Source organism: Engystomops pustulosus, chromosome 10 (genome assembly GCF_040894005.1).
Source record: "Engystomops pustulosus chromosome 10, aEngPut4.maternal, whole genome shotgun sequence".
NCBI lineage: Eukaryota > Metazoa > Chordata > Amphibia > Anura > Leptodactylidae > Engystomops > Engystomops pustulosus.
The window spans coordinates 92,537,204-92,553,654 of NC_092420.1; the positions used below are offsets into that span (position 1 = coordinate 92,537,204).

The 16,451-nt window shown below is 47.9% G+C and overlaps 1 protein-coding gene across 9 annotated transcripts in view; it reads right to left on the reverse strand.

The window, feature by feature from the left end:
- Positions 1-16,451, reverse strand: part of SZT2 (SZT2 subunit of KICSTOR complex) — a 73,598-nt gene that overhangs the window by 14,209 nt on the left and 42,938 nt on the right. For 6 of the 9 annotated variants that reach the window (XM_072128442.1, XM_072128446.1, XM_072128444.1 and 3 more), the window contains 22 exons: positions 16,256-16,441; positions 12,088-12,321; positions 11,734-11,944; positions 11,326-11,400; positions 11,044-11,182; positions 10,862-10,961; positions 7,835-7,964; positions 7,561-7,713; positions 7,386-7,488; positions 6,542-6,659; positions 6,352-6,463; positions 5,507-5,625; positions 5,264-5,428; positions 4,395-4,473; positions 4,102-4,284; positions 3,834-4,019; positions 3,448-3,611; positions 2,528-2,688; positions 2,354-2,451; positions 1,954-2,086; positions 1,721-1,848; positions 905-976 (listed from right to left, as the gene is read on the reverse strand). In XM_072128442.1, the coding sequence (XP_071984543.1) occupies positions 905-976; positions 1,721-1,848; positions 1,954-2,086; positions 2,354-2,451; positions 2,528-2,688; positions 3,448-3,611; positions 3,834-4,019; positions 4,102-4,284; positions 4,395-4,473; positions 5,264-5,428; positions 5,507-5,625; positions 6,352-6,463; positions 6,542-6,659; positions 7,386-7,488; positions 7,561-7,713; positions 7,835-7,964; positions 10,862-10,961; positions 11,044-11,182; positions 11,326-11,400; positions 11,734-11,944; positions 12,088-12,321; positions 16,256-16,441 (3,049 nt within the window). The remainder of the gene's footprint in view (positions 1-904; positions 977-1,720; positions 1,849-1,953; positions 2,087-2,353; positions 2,452-2,527; positions 2,689-3,447; positions 3,612-3,833; positions 4,020-4,101; positions 4,285-4,394; positions 4,474-5,263; positions 5,429-5,506; positions 5,626-6,351; positions 6,464-6,541; positions 6,660-7,385; positions 7,489-7,560; positions 7,714-7,834; positions 7,965-10,861; positions 10,962-11,043; positions 11,183-11,325; positions 11,401-11,733; positions 11,945-12,087; positions 12,322-16,255; positions 16,442-16,451) is intronic. The other 3 variants (XM_072128448.1, XM_072128447.1, XM_072128445.1) reach the window with 1 other exon arrangement.

Here is a 16,451-nt window from a genome sequence, read left to right on the forward strand (position 1 = left end):
AGGCCGGCAAAGGGCGTACGGAGCGATATGGTGCTGCACACGTGCGGCACCGTACTGCTCCGCACACTGGAAAAAGATAGGACACGACCTATCTATCCCTAAGTTACAGCGCCGTGGATTGCTGTGGAGAGGGGAAGGGTCACCCCTCCTCCTTTCCAGGGCCCCGGACGCATGCCCAGCTACAGCCCGGTGGGCATATGTTCGTGTGAATGCGGCCCAAGTCTGGATACCGCATGGTGCGTCTCCTGGAGTTTCAGCACTTCCATGCAGACTAAATGTAGGTCCAAATCACCTTCCCATTAAATGCCCACAGTAATGTGAACTAAAGAGTTAATGAATTGTAAGGATGGGGTCTCATTATGATAAGAGGATCATCAGGTGACGTACCAACCTTGCGCTGGCAAGGCAGGCTTGGTCACAATGGGATCCGTTTATTCAATAAGTACATGGGAAAAAACATGTTTTGGTGCTTCCTCAGGTCTGCATGGGACAAAAAATGGGGCTTGAGGTTCATATGATAAGAGGGAGGCGACCCTTTCATCAACCTTAGTCTCTGGGGAAGGGGCTGCATCTTTCTTAGGTGTAATCTTTACATACATTTGTTGTTTGGACTTTATGTATCTTCTATTGTGTGATCTTTGTATGGTGCAAAGCGATCACTGTAAATGAGGCTAAAAAGTATCGGTACAAGAGTGTAACAATATCACAAATGTATCACACATATTATATAACATACGGTCCCTGGAAAGCAAACCCGGTGCAGAAACATAAACACCTTATCCCTGGCAAAGTGCTGCCAGACACTGACAATGTGAGGAAATCTACAGGAATAAACCGTGCACAACCGTCTGTGTGTCTCATACCACAACCAACACCCAGTGCCGGACGACAAATACAAACTTACACTTTTTCTGCTTGTTGCCCTCATCATCATTTTTATCCTCCTCCCAATCCTCATCCTCATCACTTGAATAAACTGAGAGTAAAGAAATAGTCACCACCTGCTGCTAACTACATCATCCTATATCACACACAAGATCTCATCTCCACTGTCACCGGTACATACATGGCATCACTGACACTACAGAGTTACATCCTGTAATATACTTCAGAGCTGCACTCACTATTCTGCTGCTGGTGCAGTCACTGTGTACATACATGACATTACTTATCCTGTACTGATCCTGAGTTACATCCTGTATTATACCCCAGAGCTGCACTCACTATTCTGCTGCTGGTGCAGTCACTGTGTACATACATGACATTACTTATCCTGTACTGATCCTGAGTTACATCCTGTATTATACTCCAGAGCTGCACTCACTATTCTGCTGCTGGTGCAGTCACTGTGTACATACATGACATTACTTATCCTGTACTGATCCTGAGTTACATCCTGTATTATACTCCAGAGCTGCACTCACTATTCTGCTGCTGGTGCAGTCACTGTGTACATACATGACATTATATATCTTGTACTGTATCATTTTTACAACACGACTTGTAGATTTATTCCATATATAAGCTGCATAATGGTTGCCATCCTGGAAAATTTAAATGCACATATCGGAGAATCTCCAGGTGGAGCATCAATGGCTATAAGACTGCACAAGCCGGCAAGGCGGCCTTAATTGGCAGAGGCTCTTCCTCCAGAAAACCCAATGCTGGACATGTAATTCAGGCTTCAGAAGCTGATACCTATAACTACTGGGATACTCACCCTGTTCAGTGTTGTATCTCCACTGACGAAAGTTACGCCCCAGTAGGATCAGCTCACGGGCTGCTGCAGGTTGGGATGGGATATGCTGCGTGATGGAGAAAGGTACAAATGCTGGTCCTTCTGGGCCACTGGTAAAGAAAATAAATAAAATTATAATAATTAAATAATAAAACAAAATTATATTTAAAATAAATGTAAAGTAAATTCAAATGCTAATTCACTTCATGACTTACTTGCTTTTTTCGAAGACTCTGACGCTGGTGTCGCTCGCCAGGGATGTGATGATGTTGAAAAGCTCAGTCAGGACTGAAGAGAGAAGGAACCGAGAGACGGTCTGTGCGGAGCAGAGCTGGATGGAAGGACAACCTGCAGGGACAGGAACCAAGATTTACCATTCATTCTAAGATGTAAAGTAATCACAGCACAGCGACAGCACAATGTGCACAGAAGAGGGACGGGCGCGCAGCAGATCATATAATCTACAAATGTTACATGTGATTTAGCGGAGGACCGTTTATAATACAACAATGAGGTTTTATTCGGCGTAGACTGCCCTTTTCTTGCACTTGGTATAAGGATCGTATGGTTAATCTAATCCTGCTACGTTATAGATCCAGTCTCTTTGGCACTTACCCAGCTGATTCATGAAGTTCATCCACTGCAGGCAGGTGTGGCTGTATAAGGGGTGCAGGGTGCCCACCTCCCCCTCCTCCAGCTGTGCCTGGCGCTTCCTGCATGGAGCAGAGACAAACAGATTGTGACTGTGGTCAGACAAGGTTAGTGGAGGCTTGTGGAGCGCAGCGTTACCTCTGAGCATGCTCCAGACTGATACCGGGCCGGTCCGGATAGGTCTGAACCTTCACACTCTCAGTCTTGTGCCGCCGCCTTGTTCGCGGTTCTTCTGTCCGTTCACAGACAATGTCGTCAGTGGTTTTCGGGGGTCCCAGCTCTGCACTATCTGGTTTACTCTGAAATAAGATATTAGTATGATTATACGGGAGGAGCTCACTTTTGCAACCTTTGACTTTTTTATTCTTTTAAAATTAAACAACAAAAAAAATTAAACAAATTTGCTAAATATTCTCGTGTTGAACATTTCCACTGTTATTTTTACAAAAGGTCCTATGTGCATCGATTTTTCTCCATGGTTACAGACTACAAACAAACTCTGTGCAGTCTGATCTTGAATTACGTTTAAAGGGGTTGTCCAGTCACAACAAGTTAGTCCCAATACATATGATAGGGGCCAACTTGCTGATGGTGGAGGGGTCTCTGTGACTGAACCCCCATGGATCATGAGAATGAACACAGAAAAGGCAGATGTGTCCTGCTGCTCTATTCATGTCTATGGCACTGATGGAAATAGCCGAGAGCCGTTCATGGCCATCATCATCTTGGGGTGCTAATAGGGTGCCACAGAGAGCTCCACCTATAAGCAAGGTAGCCGCAATCATGTGGATACGGGAAATCCCCTTTAAGTCCACTCTTTATACCTTCTCTTCTAGAGGATGGAGTGGAGTAACTACAACATCCAACTACAATGGATTTGTTTGTAGTCTGCTACCATGGAGACACATAGATATGTATTGGAGCTGTAGACACAAGACGTCAAGTTCTTGACCATAGAGCTAAATAAGCAAAATTATAGGAATGAAATATGTACCAAAACCTTGTTTTTTATTACACCTTTTGGGAAGCAAAGCCTTCAGCTTTGTGGATGCCCTTACCAGCATATCCCAGAAGCTCCTGCGCCCGGCCTTGTTGGGAGGGGTACTTGGCTCTGTGCTGGGGGGAGATACTGAAGGTGGAATATTTACAGGCGAAGGACGCGGCTTGCTGGATGACTGAGCCAATCCCTTCATATCTGGGAGGGATTGAGATGGGCCCTTTCCTGAAACAGGAACATACAAGACAAATCATAATCTAGTCTGGGATTAGAACATTTTGTAAATATGTTAATACATTATGCAATAAAAACAACCCCAGTGTCACTCGGGGTCCCAAAGCGACTAATTCCTTTCACATAGACACCACTAGGGGGAGCTCATGAGTGACTGGCGAAGATCTCAGACCTTAATGGCCACATGGACCTTCTTCTACTTTGGGCCATTACCATTATTTGTTGCTTCTAGTTCTCTTGGGCTCATTGGATCCACACAGAGCGGCATCTGCAGGATATGAAACTCTATAATGACATCACAGAGCGCGTGGCGCAACGAATTGGAGAGACGCTCTGACAGCTGTAAAGAGCTGATGTTTCCCTTCTCCCAGACATCAAATCTCACCAAAGTGAGAGGAGCTGAAAGTGAGAAAGAAACAGAACAAAGTCATCATCCAGCAAACTGTGACTGGAGTCCATAGTGAGGAGCAGCGCCCCCTACCTGAGCTGGGAGAGCCAGGATCTGCCGTGTATCTGCTGACTTTGGTCAAAGACTCAAAAGTGCTGACACTGAGAAGGTGAGATGTAGTAGGGCAGACGAGAGGACGCCCTGGGCGCTCGCCATAAGCTTGTATCACCAGGGCGCCATGCTGATCCACGAATGACAAGGCAATGCAGGCAATACCTGAACGAGAGGAACACAATATACAATCATAAGAAGAAATAAAAGGAAAACTGAGTAACAATGAGATACCCATCAGGTAGTGACACATGAGGCCGGAGCACACGTCTCACCTTTCCCTCCAGTGCCCTGGCCGCCCGGCTTATTATACAGGAACAGGTCCAGCTCCGAGAGGGAGTTGTGGTAGAAGTGCTGCAAAACAAAGGATTCAGTGACCATCCCAGGGTAGAGACGAAGGGATCTGACAACATAAATGTGCCAAAAAATTGCTGACTCTGCACTAACAGAGCCTGAACAATGTGACCATGGTCGGATCTATCTAGGAAAAAAATATTCCAGCACTACCAAAGGATCCAGTGTAATAATCTTACTTTATTTACTTCTGTTTAAAAAAAATGTTTGCTTTCAGCTTGTGTGAACAGCGCTGCAACAGATTTATACATAAGAAATCTTGGATCAAGGTCTAGTGAGCTGGAACCCATCCAGCTATCCCTCAAGTATCCATACATCTATCATCTATCCCGCACCCAACAGTCCCTCCGTCCCGCACCCATCCGCCCCTCACCCATCCGTCCCTCCATCCCCCACCATCCGTCCCTCCATCCCCCACCATCCGTCCCTCCATCCCCCACCATCCGTCCCTCCATCCCCCACCATCCGTCCCTCCATCCCCCACCATCCGTCCCTCCATCCCCCACCATCCATGCCTCCATCCCCCACCATCCATGCCTCCATCCCCCACCATCCATGCCTCCATCCCCCACCATCCATGCCTCCATCCCCCACCATCCATGCCTCCATCCCCCACCATCCATGCCTCCATCCCCCACCATCCATGCCTCCATCCCCCACCATCCATGCCTCCATCCCCCACCATCCATGCCTCCATCCCCCACCATCCATGCCTCCATCCCCCACCATGCCTCGGTCTGATATCAGACACAATATAATATTTCCTTATAGTATTTGTATAGTATCTCACCTGGAAGTGGTGCTCCCCGTTACTATCTGTGTACTTTGGGGTGTGGAGGAAGATGAGGAGGTTCTGGCGCAGGTAGTAGGCCATGGCTTGTAGACAGGGCAGTGAGGTCTGGGGGATGGTGAACTGCAGGACCTCTGTCGGGGGGGTTCCTCTTGGTTGGACAAACTGAAAAAATAAATGATGGAGATCAGCGGAGGAGGCGCCACATTCAGGACCTGTCCTTCTGTCATGCCAGGTCCTCACCTCCACATCCGCCGGCGTTAGCTTACAATTCCTTTGCAGCATGACGGTAATAATGTCCAGCGTGGCCTCATCCAGACGCTTCCGCAGGACCTTCACCAGGTCGTCCGTGATCTCGGAGCCTGAAGGCATTAACACAGGGGATCAGTCTGTCGTATCATGATATGTCCGAAGACATGCAAATTCTTATGATTTAGTTTTATATTGTAAAGAATGGAGGCCGTCACTCTAGTCATCATGGCTATTGTTCAGGCTACTACATGTATACAACTCGTTACATGTATCGGTTTGGGGACCCATGGCACCATCTAATGGGCCTGGCTTTCGGTCCGTCCTATGGGCGATATCTGAATGGCTTCCCATTACATTGACGTGGACTTTGTTAAAGAGAAATCACTGTGTCACTACTTCTTTAAATGGATCTGATGTAGCCTGGGTCAGAACAGGAGATCAGGTCATGGATAAGAAACTAAAGGGAAGTCAGGACACAAGCAACAGGTAGGAGCAAAGGAGACCGTCAGGGCTGACTCAGGAGACGAATAAGGGGCTAAAACCCTTGGAATCTTTACTGTGAGGGAAGGTCTCTTATATAAACAGGGGTCACTCAAGTTTGGTTGGGGACAAAGTAATAGGCATGGACCTTTTAAGAAACATTAAGAGGAGGAAAGGAGCAAAGGGCTGACCGCAAAGAAGAAATTAAAATAGAGAAACGGAAGAAGCAGCACCTTGTCCATATACCTCTGGCACTAGATCCCTCCTGGCCCATTCTCTACATTGCAGGTTGAATGCAGTAAAACAGAAGGCAGGTCCATGTTACACAACACCTAATGTATTGTATCTGTGCTCACCTGCCTCCCCGACGCCATGGACCAGGAGGAGAATGTGCTTGTCCATCTGACCCACGGGCCTTGTAGAGTCTGTGCTCCGGGAGGACGTCAGGTCCAGAGATAAGCGGCTGCCCTGGAAAATCACACAGGAGTCATGAACAAGCTTCCAGCAGATCTACTATCTGGGCTCGGCTATCAGATGTCACCTCACCGCCATATCCTCTGTGAAAATCGGTTCCTGACTTCGGGAAAGTGCCAAGGAGCGAGACATCATAGACTGGGATAAGTCCAGGTCCCACAGCCGGCCAGTGCCCGACGTCTCAGAGAGCCTAAGGGGATGACAGGGGGCAAGTTTAGTGCTGGGGAGATGTTTCACTTCTTCCTATAAAGTTCTGCACTCAGTTACTTTTGTTACAATTCCTACCGGTCTAGACAACACAATTCTAGCTCAGCACTGATACAAGTGCAGGATTCTAGGAGGTGAAAGGTGCTACTGTTGTGTTTAGCTCACAGAGCATTGTCTAGATAGGGTGCAATTGTTTCCATTCCCTGTACATAGCCGTCCTGCTCTCAGCTGGGAAGTGAAGACAATTGTATCCATTGAGGACTCCAGACTGAACAGAATATTTTGTAGCTGTTGTTGCTGATGTTAGATCACAGAGCATTGTCTAGACTGGATACAATTGTCTCCACTTGTACAGGGACTGCTTGATGATTGTATCCAGCCTAGACAATGCTCTGCGAGCGAAACACACAAGGAACTACACACATTTCTATGCTAGTTTGTTACAATGTATCACTCTAGAGTTCACAAAGCATTGTCTAGCTTTAAAACAATTGTCATAAAATCCTAGCGGAGAGCAGGGCTAGCTATGTTATTTGCATTCAAATGGAAACCTCAGCGTTCTCATTCACAGACATTTTTTAAAAATTAAAGAACTAAAACAAAAAGTATATTAGAAAGTTTAGGATTATCCTCCATATGGATAATGAAGCGCATCTCATTCATATTTCACATGACTGGTTGTTATGAGAGCAGGTTACGCAGTACGCACCGGAGATAGAAGACGGATTTGGTGGAGCGTTCCTGATACACAAACATGTTCTTGCGGTTGACGACAGAGAAGGCGTTGAGCACGGAGCGCAGGGACTGGATGGCTGCAGATAGATGAGGAATCAGTCCCTCTCTCTTAAAGATCCATAGACCAGGATACAGAGAACGACACCTACCTCTAGAGACCCCCATGTGGGGTCCCATCTTCAGCCGGGGGTGGATGTGAATCACTGTGCTCCACACCATATCACAGGCAAAGTGTCCCGGCATGAACTGCATGGTTGCCGCGAGGTAATCGCGAGGCTGGTAACTCTCCTCCCCGGAGAAGTCTGCAGAGACAATATGATAAATATGTGAGAGAAGGGAAGAAGCCCCAAATAATGGGACACACTGCTGTGCCCCTGCAGCACATATTAGAGGAACTTTTGGGGGATATCATGTAATGATCACCTTCGGTAGTGGGCAGCCGGGGCCGGTACGAGGCGTAGGGACTCTCATTCTTCCAGATATCCTCCTCGCTCTCAGCCACCAGCAGGGTGTTACACAGGTGCGTGTCGTGCAGGTCCTGCAGCAGGAGGCGCTATAAGGGGAGATTAGAGGGCCATTACAGGAGGAGAGGCCAGAAGATAAATTATGCATATCATTTGGACCTGCTCCAGGACAGTAAGAGGGAGGTGGAAGTCCGATCATTCATAACCCCAGTGATCTGCTACAGATACAGTATCCCCCAGGGAAAATCAGATTCTTCAGAGTCTTCAGATTCCCCCATTAACCTCTTACCCCAGGACATTACCATCATGCAGTTATGATAAAAATCACATCATGAAAACATCACGTTCACATCTAAATTAATGTCCTTTCTCTATTTCTCAACTAATGTAAATATCTCTGCTTTTTGCCAGTGAATGGATACAGATCAGCAGCCCATCCTGAGCTTTTGTGAGGGATTTATCCAGTTGGCGCAAACTTCTATAAGTCAAACAAATCAGCATCACAAATGCCGCCTCCTGTTTGTCACCAAGTATCAGCGCATGAAAAATCCGCTGAATCTTTAGCTGGATTGTCTGGACTGGGTAGAGATCCAGCAAACTAACAGAAATTTGGGGACCTGTACAGGTTATCAGACATCACTTTGTTTCCATTCACTGCAGGACACGTATCTTGATGTTAACTTGTTTTTATAATTTCTTTTGGAAACTTTTGAGTGCATATTTGCGACTATGTCAAGGTGTAAAGTGGTTCCCTAGTGGTTGTGACTGTTGCATTGTTCCTAATGTATCTTCGCAAGACAGAGGTTTTCTTTGATTTGCAACTTTATTTTAGAGATATTACAGACTTTTTAGGAGAAAATTGAAGTCCATTCATCCATGCTTTAAAAAATAAAAATAAAAAATCACCTAATTAGGTTCACTTCTTCCTATAAAGTTCTGCACTCAGTTACTTTTGTTACAATTCCTACCGGTCTAGACAACACAATTCTAGCTCAGCACTGATACAAGTGCAGGAGTCTAGGAGGTGAAAGGTGCTACTGTTGTGTTAAGCTCACAGAGCATTGTCTAGACAGGGTGCAATTGTTTCCATTCCCGCGGAAAATCAAAAAAAATTGCAAATCAGAGACCAGGAGAAAAAAGAAGACCTGCATCACAACAGCAAATTTAGAGAGGTACTCTGCACTGCTATAATATCCCGACTTCAGACAAATTTAAAGAGGACTATAGAGCGAGCGGGGCAGTCCGGGGAAGAGGCAGCGCCTCCGACCGCCCCTACATGAATATGTCGGACCACTTTGCGAGCGTTCCACCGTTTCCATTGTACTCCACAGCAGTGTTAAATAGCGTTATCGGAGGTTTCCGGTAACGCTATCACTCGAACACTGTGGGGTTTGTTTAAGCACTAGGAGCTGCTTACTTTAGCAAGCAGCTCCTAGTGCCCAATTTATGGGTGACAGGTCCTCTTTAAAAAGTGGCAAAAGAAAAGACACTAAACATGTGCCCCGCTCCCTGAAAGCAGAGATCTTGGGAAGATATTAGAAGATGATCGAATTTTTCGTTCTATGTAAAAAAAAAACTTTATTTACAGAAAATTGGACGCAGACAATGTAATTAAAGTTGCAGGTTTCTTAAAGGCATCCATCTCCGCACACTACAGTCTAGGGCGCTGTGCAGACAATGATGGAGCGGCAGGCTAATTCTTTGGAGAAATATTACATTTAATATCCTCTGTTATGATGATGTTCTGCTCTACATCACAGTCTGGACCACTGAGGTTTCAGGCTGCGGGTTTTATATCCTCTTGGGGGGCTCTTTGGAGGAGATGAGGGGTTTGCGACGCTCCTTTGTTTCCTCTGCTCTTACATTATTAAACGTGGATGGTAAATAGGTGCTGCGATTTCCGCATCGCTGATCCGCCGCTGCCTGTTTACGAGATGTTATCTGATAGATTGGCCGGCCGCCGCTATCTTGTTTTACGCTCATTGCCGTTTAATGCCCGGCACAAAAGTTTAAGTGTCGCAATTTGGAGGATGCATTTTGTATTTTAATGCCTCAGCAAGAGACAAGCACTTACTGCACGGGCGGCCGAGGAGGAGGCAGTCGCTCTGTACTATAAGATGGGAAAAGAGGCAACTGCGAAAGAAAGTGAGCGTCCATTATAAAGAGCGCGCTGCAATAAAGACTGACATGTGGGTGAGCACGCAAGAGGCCCCTGAAAATCATTGAAGGTTTTTTATTTATTAATATGACACTGCTTCATGCCATTTACAATATATTGGAATTTTATTTATCTGTAAGGGTGGAGCTTCATCAGCTGGGGTGGGGCTGAGCAGCAAAGGAGCTGAGCAGGGGCGGGGCTCATTAGAGAAGCTTAGAAGGGGTGGGGCTCAGTAGCAGAGGAGGAGAGCATGGGTGGGGCTCAGTAGCATAGGGCCTGAGCAGGGGTGGGGCTTAGCAACAGAGGAACTGAGCAGGGGTGGTGCTCAGAGAAGCTCAGTAGGGGTGGGTCTCCTTCGTGTCGCTCAGCAACAGAGGAGCTGAGCAGGGGGGAAGCTCAGCAAGGATGGCTGCATGGTTCATTAGTGAAGCTCAGCAGGGGTGGGGCTCAGGAACAGAGAAGCTGAGCAGGGGTGGGGCTCAAGGGGTATGCTTTATTAGAGAAGATCAGCAATGGTGGAGCTCATCAGCAATCATGCTAGTAACACCCAATGTAAGCTAAAATGGAGTGCAAGTCCTGAAAGACTTGGTCTGTCTATGCACTTCTTTGGTCAGACATTCACCATTAATCTATCCATGCAGCTGAAGGGGAGATACACGCCCTGGTGCGGCCTTCCCCAGCTTACTCTGCTGTCATCAAATCATAGACCCCTTTCAGTACTAATTTCAGTGACATACCTGTCACATATCTCAGCAATGTGCTGCTTGAGCCTAGGAGAGCATATTGTATGGATGTGCTGTACCTGTACAAGATATAATGTACCATTACCTGGTTGACCACTCGGCAGATCTCGCCCACCTTCCTCACCACCAGCTGGTGCAGCCGCTGACTCTCCCCTGGCTCCTCCACCTCTTGAGCAGTCACCGCACTGCAGAAGACACGGCAGGTAGGAGACATAAGAAAAGGAACTATCAATAAGATAAAAGAAACATCCACAAGGCGACGGGTACCTGGCATGGGTGCAGACTTCCACCCTGTCTTGGTGAATCTTCACAATCAGCCAAAATTTAGGCATGACCGGGCAGCGCGAGTCCTGGTCACTGATGAGAGCGTCCTCACACTCCGAGTCGCTGCTCCCGCCATCATACCCTGACGAGTGACAACATAGGTCAGGAATCTACGAAAACTTCTGCAACTTTCTAATTTACCATTTTCAGAATTTCAGTTTGTCGTCAATAACTGGAACCACAAACATCTACGTTCAGAGGCTGAAAGACAAGCGCAGAACTCACCTAAATGATCAGAGTCCATGCTGCCATGACTGGAGACCAGACTCTGCACACGGCTGGGACGCTGCCGAGACCCTCCTACAAAGGACAACAGATGCAGTAACATCCTCATACTCTTCCCATTGTCTAAATCTACATAGTAACTCACTTGGCTGAGAAGCAGTTTGTGCTCCAGAGCTGCACTTCTTTATGGAACTAACCAAAACTAAAGTAGTTAAACATCGGTGTAAAGTCGGTGTGTAAGACGTCTTAAAGGGAAAGTCCACTCTTAATTTACTTGATCTTAACCAACAAATAATGAAGAGTTCCTAAGGCTCTGTTCAGACAGGACTTGCTGTGCTCATGGTGCATACACTATATGGCGGTATCTGTACATGATGACCCCCCCTGGCCGCAGATAAGGTAACCTACCTGTACTAGTTATGGTGCTGGACTGCACAGACTCGGGGAGACTGACCACAGATGAGGTTTTAGGGGGTGAATGGGATTTGTCCACCAGTAAAGAGTCATTTGCACTTTTACCCCCGTGGTCTTGGGCAGAGATTCCCGATAAGACTGAGGACACTTCACTATCGGACACTTCCAGCGCTGCCAGGGCCCAGTCACCAGGATCCTCTTCTGCCTGATACAAAGATGGACCGAAGATAAAAGAAAGAAGCAGTAAGATACAAAGGCAGGTGTATTAATATTGTCCAACAAAACAAGAGAATAAGTCAAGAGGAGAGAGGCAGAGAATGCACCAGATACATCCGTTCTGGCATCTACCTTGTCCACAGGTCGGCCATTTTTTGGTGCAAGCTTTAGATCATTGCTGTCCTCCAGAACCTCAGGGGCCGGGTTGATATCAGGCTCCTGCCAGGGGGCCCCTGTCTGCACTTGGAGATGACTTGAGCGGTCGCTTTCTACCCTTTGAGCATGAAGTCGGTTCAAGGAGACGTAATAATAATCTTCCTCTTCTTCATTCAGCTGGTAGCCCGGCAGCGAGAGGCGGCGAAACTCCTGTATTAATAGAAGAGAGAAGTGATGAGAAAGATCCGCTGCAGGGGGGTTCTGATGAACTGCAGGGGGTGGCTGATCCGCTGATCTGATGGAGATAACACAAAATTTAACTTGACCTTTAACACAACTGATACTCTGGAGACTAACCGTATATAATGTTTTCAAACTCCAGTTAACCTTTGCTACTTTTGTATAACTCAGCAAATTGTTGTTTTCAGTTTGGCAAAGCTCAGGACGACCTCTGCAGGAGCTGCCATGTACCCAGCTTCGCTAGAAAGGGATCATTAATCCTCAATATTGGGTCAGGGACATATCCCAGAGCATTAATATATTATATAATACATGGGATTGATGGGGGGTCTGATGGTTTGTAGTATCCAGTGGACACCAGTTCATAGAAATTATCCTTTAATTGTTTAGACGAGGACAACGTAGCAGAGAAACGCAAATAAACTATGTTGTAAATTCATTTGCATAGTTGCAGACCTGGTGGTAAGTGGCCCTTATAGAGGATATTCATAGTGGCAGTGCAGGGAGAAGAGGGTTAGAACAGGACGGGGCCCTTATAGAGGATATTCATAGTGACAGTGGAGGGGGGGGGGAAGAGGGTTAGAACAGGACGGGGCCCTTATAGAGGATATTCATAGTGACAGTGGAGGGGGGGGGGGCGGGAGGGTTAGATCAGGACGGGGCCCTTATAGAGGATATTCATAGTGACAGTGGAGGGGGGGGGGGGAGAGGGTTAGAACAGGACGGGGCCCTTATAGAGGATATTCATAGTGACAGTGGAGGGGGGGGGGGAGAGGGTTATAAGAGGACGGGGCCCTTATAGAGGATATTCATAGTGACAGTGGAGGGGGGGGAGAGGGTTAGAACAGGACGGGGCCCTTATAGAGGATATTCATAGTGACAGTGGAGGGGGGGGGAGAGGGTTATAAGAGGACGGGGCCCTTATAGAGGATATTCATAGTGACAGCGGAGGGGGGGGAAGAGGGTTAGAACAGGACGGGGCCCTTATAGAGGATATTCATAGTGACAGTGGAGGGGGGGGGGAAGAGGGTTATAAGAGGACGGGGCCCTTATAGAGGATATTCATAGTGACAGTGGAGGGGGGGGGGGGAAGAGGGTTAGAACAGGACGGGGCCCTTATAGAGGATATTCATAGTGACAGTGGAGGGGGGGGGGAAGAGGGTTAGAACAGGACGGGGCCCTTATAGAGGATATTCATAGTGACAGTGGAGGGGGGGGGAAGAGGGTTAGAACAGGACGGGGCCCTTATAGAGGATATTCATAGTGACAGTGGAGGGGGGGGGGGGGAAGAGGGTTAGAACAGGACGGGGCCCTTATAGAGGATATTCATAGTGACAGTGGAGGGGGGGGGGGAAGAGGGTTAGAACAGGACGGGGCCCTTATAGAGGATATTCATAGTGACAGTGGAGGGGGGGGGGGAAGAGGGTTAGAACAGGACGGGGCCCTTATAGAGGATATTCATAGTGACAGTGGAGGGGGGGGAGAGGGTTATAAGAGGACGGGGCCCTTATAGAGGATATTCATAGTGACAGTGGAGGGGGGGGGGAAGAGGGTTAGAACAGGACGGGGCCCTTATAGAGGATATTCATAGTGACAGTGGAGGGGGGGGAAGAGGGTTAGAACAGGACGGGGCCCTTATAGAGGATATTCATAGTGACAGTGGAGGGGGGGGAGAGGGTTATAAGAGGACGGGGCCCTTATAGAGGATATTCATAGTGACAGTGGAGGGGGGGGGGAAGAGGGTTAGAACAGGACGGGGCCCTTATAGAGGATATTCATAGTGACAGTGGAGGGGGAGAAGAGGGTAAGAAGAGGACGGGGCCCTTATAGAGGATATTCATAGTGACAGTGGAGGGGGAGAAGAGGGTAAGAAGAGGACGGGGCCCTTATAGAGGATATTCATAGTGACAGTGGAGGGGGAGAAGAGGGTAAGAAGAGGACGGGGCCCTTATAGAGGATATTCATAGTGACAGTGGAGGGGGGGGGGAGAGGGTTATAAGAGGACGGGGCCCTTATAGAGGATATTCATAGTGACAGTGGAGGGGGGGGAAGAGGGTTAGAACAGGACGGGCCCTTATAGAGGATATTCATAGTGACAGTGGAGGGGGAGAAGAGGGTAAGAAGAGGACGGGGCCCTTATAGAGGATATTCATAGTGACAGTGGAGGGGGGGGGAGAGGGTTATAAGAGGACGGGGCCCTTATAGAGGATATTCATAGTGACAGTGGAGGGGGGGGAAGAGGGTTAGAAGAGGACGGGGCCCTTATAGAGGATATTCATAGTGACAGTGGAGGGGGGGGAAGAGGGTTAGAAGAGGACGGGGCCCTTATAGAGGATATTCATAGTGACAGTGGAGGGGGGGGAAGAGGGTTAGAAGAGGACGGGGCCCTTATAGAGGATATTCATAGTGACAGTGGAGGGGGGAGAAGAGGGTTAGATCAGGACGGGGCCCTTATAGAGGATATTCATAGTGACAGTGGAGGGGGAGAAGAGGGTTAGATCAGGACGGGGCCCTTATAGAGGATATTCATAGTGACAGCGGAGGGGGGGGGGGGGAAGAGGGTTAGAACAGGACGGGGCCCTTATAGAGGATATTCATAGTGACAGTGGAGGAGGGGGTTAGATCAGGACGGGCCCCCCTTCCGCTGCCTGTCTGTTTATACACAGAGGAGGGTAATGGTCCATAAGGTGGGATATAAAGACAGAAATTAAGATACAACAAAATCATTTACAACTTAAAAAGACTGTGTACTTCATTTATAAAAAAAAATCCATCATTGTAAAACCCTAAAATCCTCTCGCGGGATCATTAAAGGCTCAGATCTGCGGGACGAGCGCGCGTCGGCTGACATTAGCGGAAAGCGAGACATAAAAGGATAATTGTTTCTAAAAATACCGCCCCACGCTCCTAGACGGGGCGCAGAGAAGTGCAAGCTCAGTCATTCCTCCCGCAGCCAATCCCTCAAGGGTTACGAGGAATCGGGGCCAAAAACACTCGGCTCTGGATACAGATTTAGGAGGAGACTTTACTTTTATTATAAACTGGAGAAATTAACATTTGCTAAATATATGTTTAGTGAGAACCATTATGAGGTCTCGCTGGCTCTGAGCAGTGATAGACACAACGTTATGACCCTCTGATAACATCGCTATATGCAGATATTCCCCCGTCATCACACTGCTGTGCTCTGAGCGGAGCAGTGCTCAGATCCAGGAGCACAGCCGTGTGAGCAGAGCACCACACATATAGGAGGACATGCAAGCTCTGCGGTGCTCACATCAGAGATGGACTGAATTTTCTAAGACCAAACTCAGTGCTTGGCCCTGCAAGTCTTATCCACAGCCATTTACTGTAGAGTATGAGAGGGAGTTGTTCAATCCTGTATGCAATAAGCTCCCCCTACTGGTGACTGCAGCCACAACAATATCACACAATGGGGCACATTTACTTACCCGGTCCTGTCGCGATTCCCCTATCCGCACGGTTCCGACGAAGATGAAGTCCAACACGATTCACCAACATTGTGCGTCCGAGATCCTGCATCTGTCGCTTCCGCGCTCAGGTCCGCCGGAGTTCACCTTCCTCTTCCTGGTGTATGTAAGGGTGTGCCTTGCAACACAATTTACGACGTTAACTCCTGCGCGTTGTCTGAATCCGTCGGATCGTCTGACGGCCCGCCCCCTGATTTGTGCTGCGTGAAAGCCGGTGCCGATGCGCCAAAATCCGATCGAAAACCCCTGTTAAATTCGGCGCTAATCGGAAATCGTTGGGAAACCCGACGAAAATGTAGTCCGTGGACCCTTAGTAAATGAGCCCCAATGGGTCTAGACAGAGAATTTGGAACTCTGATAAAGTAAAACAAAGCACAACTATAAAAATACTATACAATGAATAAAGTTCTCACCTCTTTGAATTTCTGCAGGGAATTTTCTGGACCAAACACGAACTGCAGCTGCACCAGCTCCCTGTGACAATGCGGCCGCCCGTCCGACTCGCAGACGTGAGACAGCACCTTCCTCAGGATGGAGCGGGTGATGACACGGGAGTGACGCAGGGCCGACACCAGCTCATCCTCAAGGAGCCAGCGGATCTAGAAGTCA